The following is a 17,474-nucleotide window of genomic DNA, read 5'->3' on the forward strand; positions in this document are numbered from 1 at the left end:
GTGCTGTAACTGATGTGCACCTCCCCAGCAATGTAACTACACGCCAAGAGTAGAGATAGGTCCACTTGGTAGTAGTGTATTTCCTTTTTTCCTGCTCCTTCTCCATCTCTGCTGTTTTTTGAATTGACTGTTTTGTCTCAATAAAGAATCTGTAGGGTTAAATGAAAAGGTTTGCAGATGCAGACATCTGTATGACTCAGTTGCCATTGTTGAAAGTGAAGCAGGAAGTAGAAAGAAAATTAACCCCACTGGCAAAAAACACCCAACACAGCGCAGTCTAGTTGTTACAGAGTGGGCCAGACTGACAAGTGCACAAGTATAAATGTCTCACACCAGTGCAGGCTTCATGCAGAGGTTAAAGCGTCAAGATCCGCCAGTACTATAAAAGCAAAGAAGGATTGCATGTTCGAGTGTCGATTATTTGGATAAGTTTCCTTTTAGTTAGTTATTTAACGCTATAGAAACAGGATGCGGCATAATGGCGACTACCGGTTGCCATGCCAACCGATCTGTAAAGTGGTCCTTTGGGACCATGAGAGTTGTAAAAAAATAAAATAAAAAAAGTTAAATTGACAAGGACTTCACGATACGATATGTATCACGATACTTGGGCCACGATACGATACGATACATTATTGCGATATTATGATATTGCAATGTTCTACATAGTTTACTGAGAAATTGCATTTAAATGCAGCTTAAAATACACATTGTCTATGTGCATATCAGATAACAATTCATTGGACAAATTGAGTCAAAAAACTATATTAATTCAAATGATCCATTTTCAGTTTATTGTACTTGCACAGAAAAAGTGGTGGAGGTGTGGAAGTCATTCATGATTGGCCTAAAAAACATGACTTTTCTTTTTCTTTTAAAATCGGTATTAAGACATTAAAAATTATATTCTATCGGAAGAAAAAATATCTTATAAACATTTTTTCTCACCCCTAGTGTACCCTGGCTCTCTCCCAGTGATAGGTTTCAATCCCTGTGACCCTCCACAAAAAATTAATGAATAAATGAATATATTTCTGGGTGTGGTATAATCAAACAATCCCCGTGCATCTTTACCAACATTTAATACCAGAATGACTGAGTCTAAACTGAGTATGGATTTTTCAAAAGCTTAAGAGTTGTATTAATGCAACAAGCACAATCCTTCTTTTCAAACTTTAAATCGTTCCTATAGCGAATTGAACAGAAGCCAAACAACGTGCATACATCATTTAAAATTCTGCCAAGTGCTACCAAGGTGTGTTTGCATTGTTTAAAGGCATGAATCAATTGAAATCTAGTCCGCGGTTAGTTATTACGCAGCCTCATTGGATTACACTTGAATATTGGGTTTTAAAACTGCATTGTGTCAGCAGCGGTGACAGCGGTTGTTACTCGACAGCTGAGCTGACCGAAACATTCAAACATCATATCTGGACATGACTCACGGTTCACCCTAACAGACTTCCGACAAAAACGTCCCACCGCATTTATTGAAATCCCCACGGCCGCTGCAGGCTCAAGTGGTCGATCCTTTCATCCCGCTCCACGGTAGAAAGCAGTGGTTTTCATACTTCGTAAAGCTGTGCATGCAGTATAGGCATAGTGTGTGGGTGTGTAATGGTGACTAATCCAATTTGCAGCCTTATTCTGGATCTGTAGTAGTCAGGGAGCCCTTAATCTCTGCAAAGAGAGAGAGAGAGAGAGATCCTCCCAAACTAATCTCAAGCCTGTGTCTGTCTGCTGATCCTAGTGGTAATAGTTTTTTTTTTTTATCTTTCTATGAATGAATAGAGGGAGTAAACACAAGACAACCTTCAATCCCGCTCATCTTCACAAAACTCCACTGCAAATCTCTAATAAAAAAAAAGAAGAAAAAGAAAAGAAAAGAATCGGCTTTGTGGGTACGAGGTGCTGACCGTGAGACGATGAAGGGCTGGACTCGCGTTGTTGACCTGGCGCCGTTGTGTGCAGCCACTTCTGATCCTCCTCCATCCATTCACTTACTCGAGAGGCTTGGGTTGTTTGTTGCCGGGGGTTACGCTTGTTGTTGAGCACAATGTCGGAGCACATGCAGCTCTCCCTTGCCTTGTGCAGGATTGGGATTTACACGGTAAGAAAATGCTAATATGCAAACTGTCTGTGTTTGGCGCGGGGGGGAAATAAGCAAGAAGGTGTTGTGTTGTGTACTATTAGTTTCACCACGGTTTAATCTTGTTACTTGTTGTGTTTAGAAATAGATACTGACCAAGCGACCGTGCCTGCTGCTTCACTGCTGCTCACTGCTGGTTGGTTGCTGAGCGGAGAGCACACTCGGGTTCATTCGAGTGGGTGTTAACATAATATTAAGGTGGAAAAGGTGAATGTAAGTGCAAAGATAGGTCCTGGTCCCCTTTTTCTTTTTCTTTAGGTTTTTCATAGCAGCTGGCTTGAGTCAGTCTTAACTACATGGATCCATGAATATTATTCTAACAATTCATGATGGGGATATTGTTACAATTGTTTTGCTATTGCAGAAAAGGCGCAAGAGTAACGTTAGTTAACAACAATTGCTAATAAAAATGAACGTTTCGTAACACTGCAGTATTTACAACGTATTCTTAGTTGTAATTTAACCACGGCCGATGACTCATTGCGTACCGTCAGGTCTCCTGTTATTCTCTGACCAGCTGGTGAAGCTTTTTCAATGAACATCAACGGGGAGGATTATTTTGAAACGGAAACGTTAAACAGTAACGTTTTATGATGCACACTTAACGTTGTGTGACTCACTCCTGTGGATGTGCATGAATCAATAAGGTGGAAACACAGCAGATGAGTTTTATTTGAATTTAGAGCAAAAGAAGAAATTGCTGTTGCAGGTCTTAGTTCTTCTTCATTTGACAAATAGGATGGTTACTAATGACATCCACTGGCCATGTGGCTCTGCTGTCATCACTTACTTGCCCATTAGTCCAAAGGCTTTGTCATCTTCCATCCACATCCATAACACTTCAGCAGACATTCTTATCCCTAGAGCCATGCTGCTAGCATGATTAAAAAAACGCCTTCAAGCTTGGGCTTGTTTTAAGCTGTTAAGCAGGAACGTAAACAAGCAAGAGGACCATGTTATGTTGTGGCCGATAAATAAAAAAATAATGAACAAAACTCTCTTTTACTTGAAACTTTGAACGTTACATGCATGTTAAAAGAAGGTCCCGACATTTTTAAGTTGTTTTTAATCGTCTCACTAATACTCCAATTCAGACATAGCAAGTGATGCTTCTGGGAGTCTCTGCAGTTTATTGAGTTATTGCCATGAGGAATTAAATAAAATAAAATAAATGTGGTAACGCCAGGGACTTACAATTAATTTAACTACTGGATGTAAGTCAGTATAATTTTCAGTTTTATTAGTGATGGGGAGGGAACCAAGCTGCTGCCTGGACTCTCACAGATGACAGATGTTTCACAAAGTAGTCCAATGCTTGTTGAGTAGAAACGTAAAAAAAAATAAAAAAGAAAAGGATATTGTGGAAATACTGAGCTCTATAAATGTTGATCAAGCTTCCATTCTTGTGTTCAAAGGAGGAATTGTTTTTTATTGCCTTCAGTTCATTGAGATTCAAGACCCTGCTGAGCCACCTCAGCATTCGGTGCAAAATCCAACCTTCCAAAAGCTTCAGCATTTAGTGGCAGACATTTGATCTTTACAGTTCCTTTACCACTGGGTAAATCAAGGAACATTCGTTTTACCTCATCAGTCACTTCACACCACGTTTATGGTATCTTTGACATTTAAACTTTGAATGGTCTCTGTGTAAACAACAAACCATTCTTGTTATGAATGAATACAATCGCTCTCCTCTCTGTAGTGTCACCCACACACACACACACACACACTGTGCTCAGAGAACAGAAGAGACAGCAGGTTAAACTTTTGCTATTATTCAGCACTATGTTTAATCAGTCCATATAGCAAGGACTTCACGATACGTATCATGATACTTGATTCATGACACGATACATTATTGCGATATTATGATATTACGATATTACAATATTCTACATAGTTCACTAAGAAATTTTAAATGCAGCTTAAAATATACATTGTATATATGTACATGGGACAAATTGAGTCAAAAAACAATATTAATCCAAATGATCCATTTCCAATTTATTGCACTTGTACAGAAAAAATGGTGGTGGAGGTGTGGAAGTCGTTCACGATCGGCCCCAAACATGACTTTTCCTTTTTCTTTCAAAACTGATATGAAGACATTCAAAGTCGATATTGTATTGGAAGAAAGAATATCATAATATATAACCATATTGACATTTTTTCCCGTCCCTAATGGCTGCACTGTTAGTGTTACTTGCTGAAATCAAGACAAAGCCTGGGCAGCACAGATGGTGCCCAGAGCCTATTGAACAAGCTGTATAATGGTATCTACTGTCCCTTTACCCATCCCAACCCACTGCTTGTTAAGCCCAAATTTAATCTTAAAAAAAAATTATTCACAGCATCCAACTGGTAAACATAACCTTTTACCTCGTTGAACATTATTGAGTTAGCTCTCTTTAGTCAAATGCTCCTCAATAGCAATGATTGCTTTCATTGTTTTTTTAACCAGCAGATGTGGTGAGTTTGTGTACCTTTCAACTCACTTATCCACCGTTTACGAACATCTACTCTGATTGTCTTTCCAGTGTTTTACTGGGAGCGTCCTAGAGAGTTGAGCAGTGGAGGCATCTAAAATAAAAAGCCTCTTCTTTCATAGACAAAGTATAGTATTGCATATTCATTTGTAGGTTTTTGGCTGATTCAGTGTCATGTAAAACAAGTGCTAGTACTGAATTACACAGCGTAGGCCTTTCAACTGCACTAATAATGAGATTTATCGAGAAAACATCTCTTTGATTAAGCAGGCGATTGATCTTACATTCATTTCACATATTAGAACAACACATTTTAAGGTAGAGAAAATAGAAATCAAATGTGATCTCAAAAATCTGGTCGAGACAAAAGCTCTGTGCTGTCTGCTGGGTGGATGTATGTACCTATGGAAAAATGAAATCACTTAGACAAATTATGCAATGTGGATGTTTTGCAAGATAATGTGAATGCATTACATGTGATCTAGGTGAATATAAGTAAGATAGGAAAAGCCTTTATAAATCTACAGTGGAGGAAATTAAGTTTATTTCAGATTGGGGCTAAAAAAAAAACAGATCTTGATTGGGCCATTAGATCTGCACAGGCTTTAGTTAAATGGCACCTTCAGTTTAAGTAAATGTGCTTTTAAAGGGTTTCCAAGGCTCTCAGACAGTACAGCATAAATTAGACCGAGCAGTAAGATTTTGGTTGATTAAGTAGCAGCACGTGCCGCGGGGCATTAGCCTAAGTGACATGTGCTGCGGGTGCCATGGCCATCACCGGTTGGACCCTTAACCGTTAAATGTCTTAAGTAGTGCTCCACGGCCATCTCATTATGTTATTAATGGAGTGGAGAAATGACCTCTCCACTCATTTGCTTGCCCTGACCCTCAGGCCCATATCAGCCCATTTAGGACCAATGGCCTCAAGGCTTCTTTAAGTTTTAAATTTGGAAAGAAACTACAGAGTTTGCACGGTGGGAATGACCTACTTGAAGAACAAAGAACCCACACAAGGTGGCACAGTACCTGTAATCTGATCGTACCGATTCTTGACTGACTGAACAAACAAGAACTAAACTAAACCTTTTTACAGGACAGAGAGGTGAGAGCTGGGGAAGCAACCACAATAATGTTGTCTGTAAAAGGCCTGAAACCAAGTCAAAATGATTTTTTAGTAGATACAACTAATTAATTAAAAATATCAATTCAACTGTAATGATATTTCTGAGTCGAGAGTTGTTGCTGTTGCCTTGTTTTACAGACAGGTAGGCTCCATCTGTCTGTAGGATGAACTGTCTTTTATTCCCTCTGCCATTTGTCTTTTAAATTCTTAATAATGTTTTATTTTGTTTTGTTTTTTTTAAAATCCAGGCACAGTTTTTTTTAAATCTACCTTATTTATTTATTTTTTCTATTCATTGATAATTTATTCCACTTTGTTTCATGGTGTTTTACTTCCTCCTTTCTGCTTTTTTGAATTCTACTTTTATCTGTTTCTATTATATATATGTGTATACACACACACACACACACACACATATATATATAGTATAATAGTATGCAAGCTTTGTAGACCAGCTGTCCCTGGTGGGATTAATGAGGTTCCCTGAATCTGAATGTACAGCTGTCAGTGAAGCTGGGCAAAAGCTGGTTACACGGTGCTACGGGTTTATTGGTTATGTCCCTGTGAAAATAGGGTGAAAAACGGTTTATGTTAGAGGTTTTTCGTTTTTTCTTGCACAGCTGCCACCGCAGTGGTAACATCTGCATCCTGTTTACGGCGTGATGAGAAAACAGATGGGTGTTATGTATAGGTAACCGAAAACGTGCGTGTTTTGGTCATTTTTAAAGAGTTACAGAGTTCACATTGCAACAATTTGTTGGATGTTTTGTTGCAACAACTTGTTGCATGTTTGCTAACATGGTTAAAAATACGGAGGTAGTTGGTAAGTTAATATCGTTTCATATCGTTTCTTCATAATATTAGAATATGTGTGGAAAAATGTTGATATTTCCAATGCCCCCATCTTTTCATTACGCCTTTGAATTTCCTACATCATGTCAACAACCCATCGATTAAGCATTGGCCTCGCCGGCCTGTTGCCTAGCAGCGTCCTCCAGTGAAACAACAAGCATTTTGTGTTTACGATTTCCCATGTCGTAACCGTTTCACCAGTTCCATTTGAAGACAGAGTAGAAGATTAGCACGTTTGTTTTTCAATCTTACAAAGTAGTTCGACATTTCAGCCTGAACCAAGCTTTCCAGTTCAGAATGATAACAGATATGATGACGTGTAAAAAGCTTGCAATGCAATAACTAGTAGGTTGTTTTCTTTAAAATAAAACTTATGAATGTGCAAAATGGGAAACCAATTGCCGTCTGTATAATTTAAGATGCTATAAAGGCCGTGTAGCTGTTACATGTTCTTTGTGTTTCATCTTATTTCAGTTTTAGGATTAATTGCTAGATAATGTAATACGATCACTTACTTATTGGACAGTTAAGTTAAAAGTTCAATCCCAGACTCTCACTTTCCACATGTCCTGTGATGTCAGTGGAGACCCTGAATATCAAAATGCTCCTATTATAGACGGCAATCGACAAGCAAGCAAATTTTTACGATTTGATGCCTTTAGAACCAGTTTGACTCAGTGTCAAACTGCCTGACACCTATTTATTTAACAGTGACTCTACAGAGAAGGTGTTATGTTGATTGCCACATCCGAGACATCCAGTCTGTGCCAGTAAGGACTCGTATAACCAGAAGGAGTTATTTGCCGCAGAGTTCTCTGTGCCTTGACTTCATTCACAGTTTGTTCTAAAGGCCACTTTGTTGGTAAATTTAGCTGGGACCCACATCCAGGTCCAGCTTTTAAAGGAAATCCCAATACCCACCTTTGCAATTGTTTATAGCTGCACAAAAAACACCCATCCTGTTTTCTCTAAGAGGTATTTTTAACTTTCTTATCTTGAGATACCTCAGGCGTCGTATGAAATCCACTCATCTCCGTCAGACTTTTTCTCACGGATAATTGCATAACGTGAATTTTGACCAAGTTCTCAATACGACTGTCTGTATTAATAAACCTTAACAATATTATGCACCAAGTGCGATGTACAACTACGGTTTAAATAGGCTCCTAAAAGATTTTCATCAATTAGTGAATTAAAGATTCATTTGAGCCCAGATAGACCTTTAGATTTCAATATTATAATGTTGTTTATTTTTTACGCCCATGGGACTAATAAATTCCCAAAAGTGATTGTTTTTGTGATGGCTATTATGTCAAAAACGTTTTCACTGAGTAAATAAACCCCTCTCCTCACAGCATGTGAGCGACATACATTTTCAACCTGCTTCCGTCTTTTTCAAAAGCAGGATGGGAGCAGTTATTGCCCTATCCTGGGCCGTGAATGCCCCACACTTCAAAATAACCACAGCACCCGATGGGATGACGACTGAGAGATCACCAAGGGTTAAACGCGGACTATCGAATACCGCTTCCTAAAGCTCGACTGCCAGTTCGTACCCGTTTCTTTTGTTGCCAAGGACACTCTGGAAAGGAATTTGGCTCTAGTGATTTGGGAAACGACAAAGAAAAACTTCCTGTTTGAGATGTATTGGCAGACGAAGCGCGGTGACGCCACGTTTGGCCTTTGTGTACATGTATACCAGGAACTTGAACTATTTTTCCCAGGATAACGTCCCGTTCTGATTCCGCATTTCAGGCACGATGTTTTCTGGGATTTCAGATTTCAGTTTGGGAAACAAAGGACACAAGTAAAAGAGCAAACACAATGACTCTAGGTTAAAAACAGCAGCAAAAAAACAACTACCACTGATCAGCCACAACATTAAAACCACTGAACGGAGAAGTGAATGACATTGACCATCTTTTGACAATTCATTGTTCTGCTGGGAAACTTTTGGACCTGACATTTGGGTGGATGTTACTAAGACATGTAGAACCCACCTGGACCCCATAGCAACGACACTCATTGAGGCTAATCAACAGGCTAAAAAAACATGAAGAACAGCACAAGATGTTGGCCTGGCCTTCAAATTCTAAACGTACTAACAAGAATCTGTGGGATGATCCCCAGAGGCCCCTCCCCTCATCCCATAGGACCCAACGCCCCCCCACTAACAACATCCTGTGTCCAGACACCACAGGAGACCCTGTGAGAAACCCATTTCCATTCTTTGATGAGTCACAACTGTTTTGGAGACACAAGGGAGGCCTACACAATATTAGGGAGGTGGTCATAATGTTATGCCTGATCGGTGTATCAGTGTACACATTACAGTCTAGGAGTCACGTTTTATTGGATTAATTAGTTTTAATTCAACTATTATTAATCTAGACAGCGACAAAAATGCCTAAATCTTGTAATTCTGAATAAGAATTATTATTATTTCATTTTGTCTGTTTCTGTTTCTCCACAAACCTGTTGTGTTGCCCTCTACTCTCAGCGGCCTCCCGTACAATGCCCTTGAATCCTCTCCCTGTATGAGCCTTTGTCGGGAGACGCCTTACAGCGTCTTTTCAGCGATACAATAGTCTTTGTCCCCCTGACGCGATGAGGTACCATCATCCACACTGAGCCCAGAGCCTGAAGCACATACTGTCATGTGCTTATCCACAAGACGTTGTAACACACGAGAGGGCTGCAAATTCTCATCTGAGCCACTGGGCCTCTTTCTGTTTGCTGAGTACTCCTCATTAATAGTCCAAAAAAACCCAGTGAATTAAAAAAATGAAAAAATAAGAATTTCACACATGTTAGTTTTCAGGTAATTAATCTACTTTTTTTTTTACACAGTTTGTGCAACAGCTAATCTCAGCCACCAGGTTCCTGTGTTTAATGGTATTAGACTGTGACACTAATATTGCTCCTAGAAATGTGCAAAACCTAAATATCACAATAAAAAAAAAAGGTAGTGGAAATGCCTACATTTTGAAACTCTCAGATAACACTACAATATTTTCCTCATGAGGTAAAGAATATAAAAATGTATCGCAATTTATAGTGTGTAACCTAGGGGGTCATGTGACCAGTTCAAGTCTCAAAGATTTAGAATTAGAAAGAGAATTATGGGATATTGCGAGGTGAGGCTTAACGAGAGTTTCGGCTCATTCCCAGAAATGTAACTACGGGGAAATGTAACTACTGGTCCACAATTTTTGTGGACCATTGATTGTTTTGGATCAATAAAGATGGAACACATCGAGTAAAGGTTAACTGAGGAGATTTGGAGATACAAACATTTCTATGACTCGTTTTGGTGAACTTTTGGCGGAAGTTTCAATCAACATTGTTGAAAGTGAACCACGGAGTAGAAAGACTACATGATGAGCACACAAGCCGACGAGCACACAAGGCACACATAGGCTGCACCATCTATGTCCTGCAGTGCTTTAAAAGAGCCTGAAGTCAAACTGGAGTGAAAGTGATCCTGTGCATGGCACACCTCTGTTTCCTCGTTTGGTTTCTCCATGGTGCAGCTCACATTTCAGAGCTCGACACATTAAAACTAACGAGTCAGTGTATCAGTGTTTCCTGACTGACGGCTCCGAACGTACGCGACATCTTTGCACAACTTCCAATGTGTGACATTTCTACCGTCTTTGTAGAGTTTTCTAATTATAATTGTGTACGATGATCACGCTGCAGATGTATGTTGGGGTCACATCAGATAGTTCCACTCACAATCTGTGATCTTATTAATCAGTGGTGTTTTCTTTGTTGTTTCAGAATCTTTTTTTTTTTTTCTGATCTTTCTTAAACAACATGTCTTTTCATTTGAAGTAATTAGTTTTGCAGAAGAGCATCATCCCTGCGGTGAACCTGCCTAATTAACCTCAACAAGCTTTCAAGACTTGACAACACGTAACTCACAGAAAGTAACTCATTTCTCTCCCAGTGATCAGCTGTTTTCAGCAGGGATCAGTATAAAGTATTTTTTTAATTCTTTAAACTTTTTGTCGTTCGTTCTATAATATACTTTTCCTAAGGGATTTATTAGCTAAATTAGATTCACAAGGAGACAAATGTGACTTGCGTTGCTTGGGGTCAGCTTCAAGTGGCAATTACGACTGGATGAGTCATAATTGTGAACGCTTTTTTTTTTCTCGTGACATTAGCGGAGATCGAGACAGGAGAGTAATATAGATGAATAATTTATGAATGAGTCATAGTTGTTTTTTTTTTATTAACCAGTTGAGAAATAAAAAAACGTCACGTGTGGTGAAAGTCACTTGCATTTAATTCGTAAAGATTCAGGTGTTCACTCACCTGACTTAACATGCTTTTGTAAAACTTCAAGTTATTATATCAGATAAAATCAAACAGAAATCCCCAAACAGTAAAACCTGATACAAAACTTGTACAAAAACTTCACATATAACCCGTTGGAACTCATGTATAATCATTTAATAGCAAAGATCTGCGCCCTGAAACTTCATGACATCAGTTCTGGGTTTACTGAGGATGACTGTGAAATGGAGCAAATACTAAGTTTTTAAGAAGAAAGATTAGTCTTTGTTCAGCATCATTCTTTTTAATGGAGACTTCAGGTACAGCCACTGAGCCGGGAACAGTTTCACAGCGACTGCCAGCAGCGCCGTCAAACAAATCTCTGAGGAACTCCTAATTTTGACGGCGGAGTTGGTGCAAATCATGCTCTAATTGCTATTTCCGACAGCTCTATTTCGCAGCAGCATACATTAATGAATCTCTTCTCGTTAAGTACGAGCGGTGAAAACCAGTCGCTGCTGCGCCGCAGGAACTGAATCAGGTCATATTTAAATGTGAACCCTGAGCTTGTTGACCAAGGTTTACTTTACTGCATGATCTGTAGAGCGAAAAAACACACTGTGGACGTCGCATGTGACAAAACAAATGTTGTTCTGCCTCTGGATGTAATCCTCTTTGATGTGAATGATAAAAGACACCGTGAAAAAGGGGATGTCGTATTTCATGTTTTCCTTCATTGAGCTCAGATGTTCTTCTGATGTATTTGGAAATGCGAAGTGTGTTTTTTTTTTTAAATGTACGCGTATTTGTGTCCCTTTAATCCTCAGCAAACCGAAAGCTTCCTTCTACATGAATGCGTAATGCAGTGTTGAAATAAACCTGGGCTAAGAGTTAATGTTTTCACACTGTGGTCTGCAGGTTGCACTGTGGTCTGGGTGTTTCTTGTTCTGGTGACTAGAGTTTCTGCTGAAATTAGCCTGTAGCTTTGCATTGAATGACAAGTTAGACAAGTTAGATCAGGCATAACATTATGACCACCTTCCTAATATTGTGCAGGTGTCCCTTATTTTCTCTAGGGGAATGCGCCCGTTCATCTCCATCTTTCAATTGGAAAAGGGGGAATCGCATTTCCATGTCACTGCAATATATTTCCTGATCCCACGGATACTTGATCAGTTTGGGATCTAGACCAACGCCTCGTGCTGTTCATCATGTTTCTTTCTTTTGAGTTGTTCCTAAACTGTTTTTGAGTCTGTGTGGGTATGGAGGGGCTGCCATCAAGGAGTGTCATTGCTATGGGGTGGGGATTTCTAGTCTGGTCTAGGTGGGTGCTACTTGTCTAATAACATCCACATGAATGAATATCAGGTCCAAAAATCTCCCGGCAGAACACTGAACTGTCACAAGATGGTCATAATGTTATGCCTGATCAGTGTAGCTCAACTAATCGCAGGTCTGTAATTTTATACCTGTAAGGTAACAACTTCCAGGGACAACACTTCAGTTCCTGAATCATTTTCAGTCATGTATTGTGGAACTGAGGAAGGATGTGTCTGGATGTTGGTTTGTGGATTTAAAGAAAGGGCAATGGCGCCCTCTGTTGTCGTCGCCTCTACACTGCAGCGGCTGACGAGGACAGCCAAGGAAACAGCTGACATTATTCAGGTCATCAGTGTCATGTATAGTTTCCGTCCAGACGCTCTGAATCACTCTTTAAAAGACGCCGCATACTTTCAGTCCTCCATCTGCCTGTCCTGTTTTGAAATTGCAGAACTTATAAAATTAGTGCTGTTGGCACACATGGCACGCCCTAAAATATTGGCACCACCACATGAAATAGGACTTCACTTCCCTGCAGACAGGAACGCAGTTATGGCCTTTTTGTGCTTTGTTTTTCTGTCTAAAGACATGTGATAGTCATCGGTTTTATATTTTCACTTAAATTCAACCACAAGAGAGTTAAGAGTATTTACAAAAAGGGAAAGTGGTAAAATAAAACCTCAAATTACTGTAGTTCTATAGCGAGTGATCCCGTAAAGTTATGTCATGTAGCAAAGTTGTTTTAAAAAGTTAACGTTTTACAGTGAGATATTGAAACCAGGCACAAAACAAACTAATGAAGACTTAACATGAGAAAAACAGGAACAGTTACTTCAAAACAAGTCCATAAAAGTGTGTCTTTAAGAGATTAACAGGAATGCTCTGCTGCTTTTCATAAGCAAAACACAAAGAAAAGAGGCTGCAACTCACCCCAGTGGAATTCGTCGCTTGTTTGTTGTAGATGCACTTCAAAGATGATGAAGCTGCTTGACTTGGCTTTTTAATCGCAGACTAGCCTAAGAGCCTGGAGATGGTAAAATAAGTGATGTGTCCAGGTTGGTTAACTCATCAGCTACACGTGGGAACAACAAGAGTCTTCACCTTAAAAAAATTGAACTGCCCACGTGGATCATTTTTCCAACTTCCTACATGGCAATCACGCCTCGAGAAAACCGAAAGATGCCCAAATCCTACGACATTGTTAATTTCACTGACCCGCTACCTCTTTGCGAAGGTGTCACCTGACACCGTGACCGCTCCGGCAGGAAAGAAACGTGAGATCACCGCGAGTCCTCCGCGCAAATACTTGTTCTCTCATGATATTCCTCTTTTCCAGATTGATTTCTCCTTAAATGCGCGCAGACAAATTCAGAAGTGTCTTTTATGAGACATTCGTCTCCCGTGTCTTCCAGAATGACTGGATCTACTGTTCGTAGACCTCTCGCGGGGATGCAGTTTTAGCGCAGCGTGCGCCAGATTCCCCCTCATCCGTCAAAAAAAGTTACATTTTCCTCACAGAAGAAGAAAAGAGTACTGGCAGGACTCAGTACATGAAAGACGGCATTCCAGCACAGGCTGCAGCATGAACCCATTAAAAAGATGCTTCTGCGACATTAACCAGAAAGCAATCCTTTCTGGTTGTTTGTAATATTATTATTTCAGTCATTTATGTCTGATTAAATTTGGCTCAACTTTTAAGTAATAACTTGCAGATGCATTCAGTGTATTAGGGATTCATTCAAACTGCTTATATTAATAGATGCATGGGAAAAAAAATGAAATAAAAGCAAATTTATTACTTGTTCCTGGACGTAACTTCAGCTCACTCATTAATTTCCGCTTCAGCTACGGATAAAATAAAAAATATATGTTTCAGTTGGTACTAGCACTTCAGAGTTGACTTGTCAGGCTCCTCACGACATTAATAGCTTTTATATTAAAGTTTCTACAGTGTGGAGTGTTTAATACAGTTGAAGCTTCTGTGATTTTTATGCAAAAACAACTTTTCACATGAAATGCAATCAAAGTTTTGTGAACAGCCTGCATTTTCATTCTCTTACTGCACGAGTCAGTCCATAAAGTTCACTCATGCGTCCTCTGGGTGGAGCCATGCAGTCACCGAACTGCTCATTAGCTCACCTGCACATTTACTGCAGACCTTTTCCTCTGAAATGTAAAGGTTTGCTTTAATTTACCGCGTTCTGCCTTTTAATAACCGACGGCGCGCAGCGTGAATCAGGCTTTGTGTGCGTGAACCTTTGTGTATTTCGTTCGTATTCCATAAACATCGTCCGTTGGATGCGAGGCTCTAATATGTAACATGCAAGGCAAATCATAAGCTATTACATTTAAGAGGTGAGTCGATGCTAGGAGAGGAAATTCCTGTAGACTTTTAATAAATATTTAACGTCACACGCTGAACTGCGGTTTCTTTTAAGAAGCATTAACAAGCACGGACATAAGATGATGTATGAAAAAAAGAAGAAGAAGAAGAAGAAAAAAGTCTGCGCAGTAAAGGGCAAATTGAAAGTGGAGAATCTTTTTGTGGTGTTTGAGGCGATGTGTAAAAGCACGCAAAGCCACATTAAAGAAGCTGTGCCACTCAAGGGTTTTTAACGTGATGAAAGTTCGCCGTCTTTTTGTTCTGGCTTGTGTGCTGTGCGCTATCGTTTTCACTCTCTTAAAACTGAAGTGAAAAGTCCAAAAAACACATGAAACGTTTTAAAAGCGCTCTGCGTCATCGATGATTACACGCGGGATGTATTTGATCAAACTCTATTAAAACCATTACTCCGTGCAGTTCCTATTCCTATTTTTGAAAAAAAAAAAAAAAATACATTATTAATGTCTCTTTTTTTTTTGTTTTTCTTCAAGACGACACCAGTTAATAAAACTGATTTAATATATACAGACTGGAAAGTTGTTGAAAATAAGAATCGCAGTGAATTCTTCTCGTTTCAGGTTAACATGTGGCGCCTTCTTTCAAGTTCCCTCTACATCTTTGTAGCGCTTTACGACGTACAGATATTTTCATAGTCTCGGATCATACGCATCCGTCTACATTTGGTCGGATGGATGCTCTCCCTCTTTGGGGGATTAAGGGCTACCTCTGAATCAGGCTGCTCTCCGCGCTCTTATAGGTAGGCCTGTGATGGATCATGGCACAGTTGGCCTCTGACTGTTCTTTCCTGTCTTTGACTAAGTAAACGTTTCCCTCTGTGCTCAGTCATTTATGAAAGCTCCTTTGCGCAATACTGCCATACGCACAACATCTGTCCATCAGCCTTGGCTCTCACTCTGCGTGCGTCTCTCCCTCTTTCTCTCTGTGTGCGTGTGCGCTTTTCTCTTATTTTCTGGTGTCTATCCCCTCTTCCGGTAAAAATATGATTCAGTTAGCGAAGCAGAGTCCTTGGCTCGTGGTTCTTTCTGGATCACAGCAGCCTGTTGCGAAGCCTCACATGGTGTTAATCTGCTGTGCCTTTTATGTAATTATTTTCTCATTTGCCGGGGGCCGTTCCACAAGGATTGTTTACATAATTGTGTTACACTGGGTAACGTTCGCATTTATCTGATTGACTCGACTTGCAGATTTTTCAGAGTGTTTTATTTGTCAGTTTGTGTGCTGTGCACCAGCGAAGTGACTGCTGTGGTTTCACGAAACTGCTTCTTTTTTCTTTTTTTTTTTCTTTTTTCTCTCCCCCCTCTGAGGCATTTGAAAATATTTGGTCTTCCAGTAGGTGTCAGGATAATGCAGAGCATATGCACTAAGATGGACTTGGTTATCACATACTCTGAACCCTGATTTACGTAGACATCTCACAGTAAACATGCCTCGTATGTTTTTACGGTTAGAAAAGCGACCGGCCATCACATGAAGCTGTTGAGGTGTTGGTTGAATCGCATTAGCCCGACGCTCATATTCACGTCCTTCAAAGGAGGAAGATGGACGCGTATGATGTGATGTATTTTTTGTCTCCTTTGAAGTAGGAAAGACATGTGGAGTCCATTGGCTTTAGTCAAACGCTCCCTGTGTGGGATTTAGTCTTACGGCTTGTAGTGGTAACCTACACACAGTTTCTTTTTTTCTCTGCTTCAGCCCTTAGCCCTTTCTATCATCTTCATGTTTCACAGACATCCACGCTGCAGTTGGAAAAGTATTAGACGCACATGTTTTGTGGTGTTGACTCCAGCAGACTGCATTTAAACCGAAACGGTGACAATGAGGGTTCGAGTTATGACTCTCGGTTTTAATGTGAGGTTGCTAATGCGCATCAGTCATAGAGGGTTTATGTAACTATTCAACAAGTCAAGACGAACGTAAAGTCACTGTATTCAGTATCTTTCCTGTTAACCGTCTACCTGCCATCGAGTTTTATTTTATTTTTTTTAACTTTTAGACATGATCAACATTATTCAATACGTTTACGTGCACAGTTTAATCGAGCTATGCTAAAAGTTCAACTTTCTGAATGCGGTCCTTGTCCCAGTTTACATACAACAGAGAAAATTGAATAACTGATGGGAACACGTCCTCCTCCTCCTCCACACTAGGTGGCGATATATGTCTTTTCAATGGGTTAATACCGCCCCCTTTCTGGTTGACCAATTACGTCATCCAATAAAGTCATTCATGCAACATTTCTAACAACAACGAGATGGATAATAGTACAGCTTTTTTAATCTCTTAGGGTTAAGTTTAGGGTTAGTAATCTTTGTTTACCTTCTTCTTCTGCGACCGGATATCTTGGATGTTTTTTTTCTGGGGTCATACGCCAGCGCAGCAGTTGTTGAGCATGCGCACACACGTTGTCTAGTTCAACTCCAATTAAGGCGTACACATGGCTGTAAAAATCAGTGTCTTAGTCGGATAAGGAGAACTCCGATATTAGTCGTAGTAACGTGTTTACATGTACTTAAGTTGTCCAGTTACAGTTGGATTAAGGCAGTAATTTGTTTTTTCACGTACTGACTGGTATCTGGCAACTTACTTCTAAACAGCAAAACCACAACTATCACTTTAAATACTATCTGTTAAGTTTAGGATCGGTGTCACTCTGCACATTGTACACTCATGTGACACTCACAAGCTGAAGTCAGGGCCAAAGCTTCATAGGTGTTGTTTTATTTTAAATCCAGTGTCCTGTGCTCGGCCAAAACGATGACAAACTTCCCGCTGTCGTAACACCGAACCGCAAAGGGGTCAGTTAAGTGCGGCCAGATTGCCCGGGACACGCTCTGTCTTCTGGCCAGCGCCCAGTCC

General features: G+C 39.9%; 1 protein-coding gene across 2 annotated transcripts in view; it reads left to right on the forward strand.

Moving 5' to 3' along the window:
* Positions 1–17,474, forward strand: part of LOC125012449 (ADP-ribosylation factor-like protein 15) — a 95,778-nt gene that overhangs the window by 6,765 nt on the left and 71,539 nt on the right. The window contains exon 2 of one of the 2 annotated variants that reach the window (XM_047592411.1): positions 1,792–2,110. The exons of the other annotated variant lie outside the window; for it this stretch is intronic. Coding sequence (XP_047448367.1) covers positions 2,057–2,110 — 54 coding nt within the window. The 5' untranslated portion in view covers positions 1,792–2,056. The remainder of the gene's footprint in view (positions 1–1,791; positions 2,111–17,474) is intronic. 2 annotated transcript variants of the gene reach the window in all.

Source organism: Mugil cephalus, chromosome 8 (assembly GCF_022458985.1).
Source record: "Mugil cephalus isolate CIBA_MC_2020 chromosome 8, CIBA_Mcephalus_1.1, whole genome shotgun sequence".
In the NCBI taxonomy this organism is placed as follows: domain Eukaryota; kingdom Metazoa; phylum Chordata; class Actinopteri; order Mugiliformes; family Mugilidae; genus Mugil; species Mugil cephalus.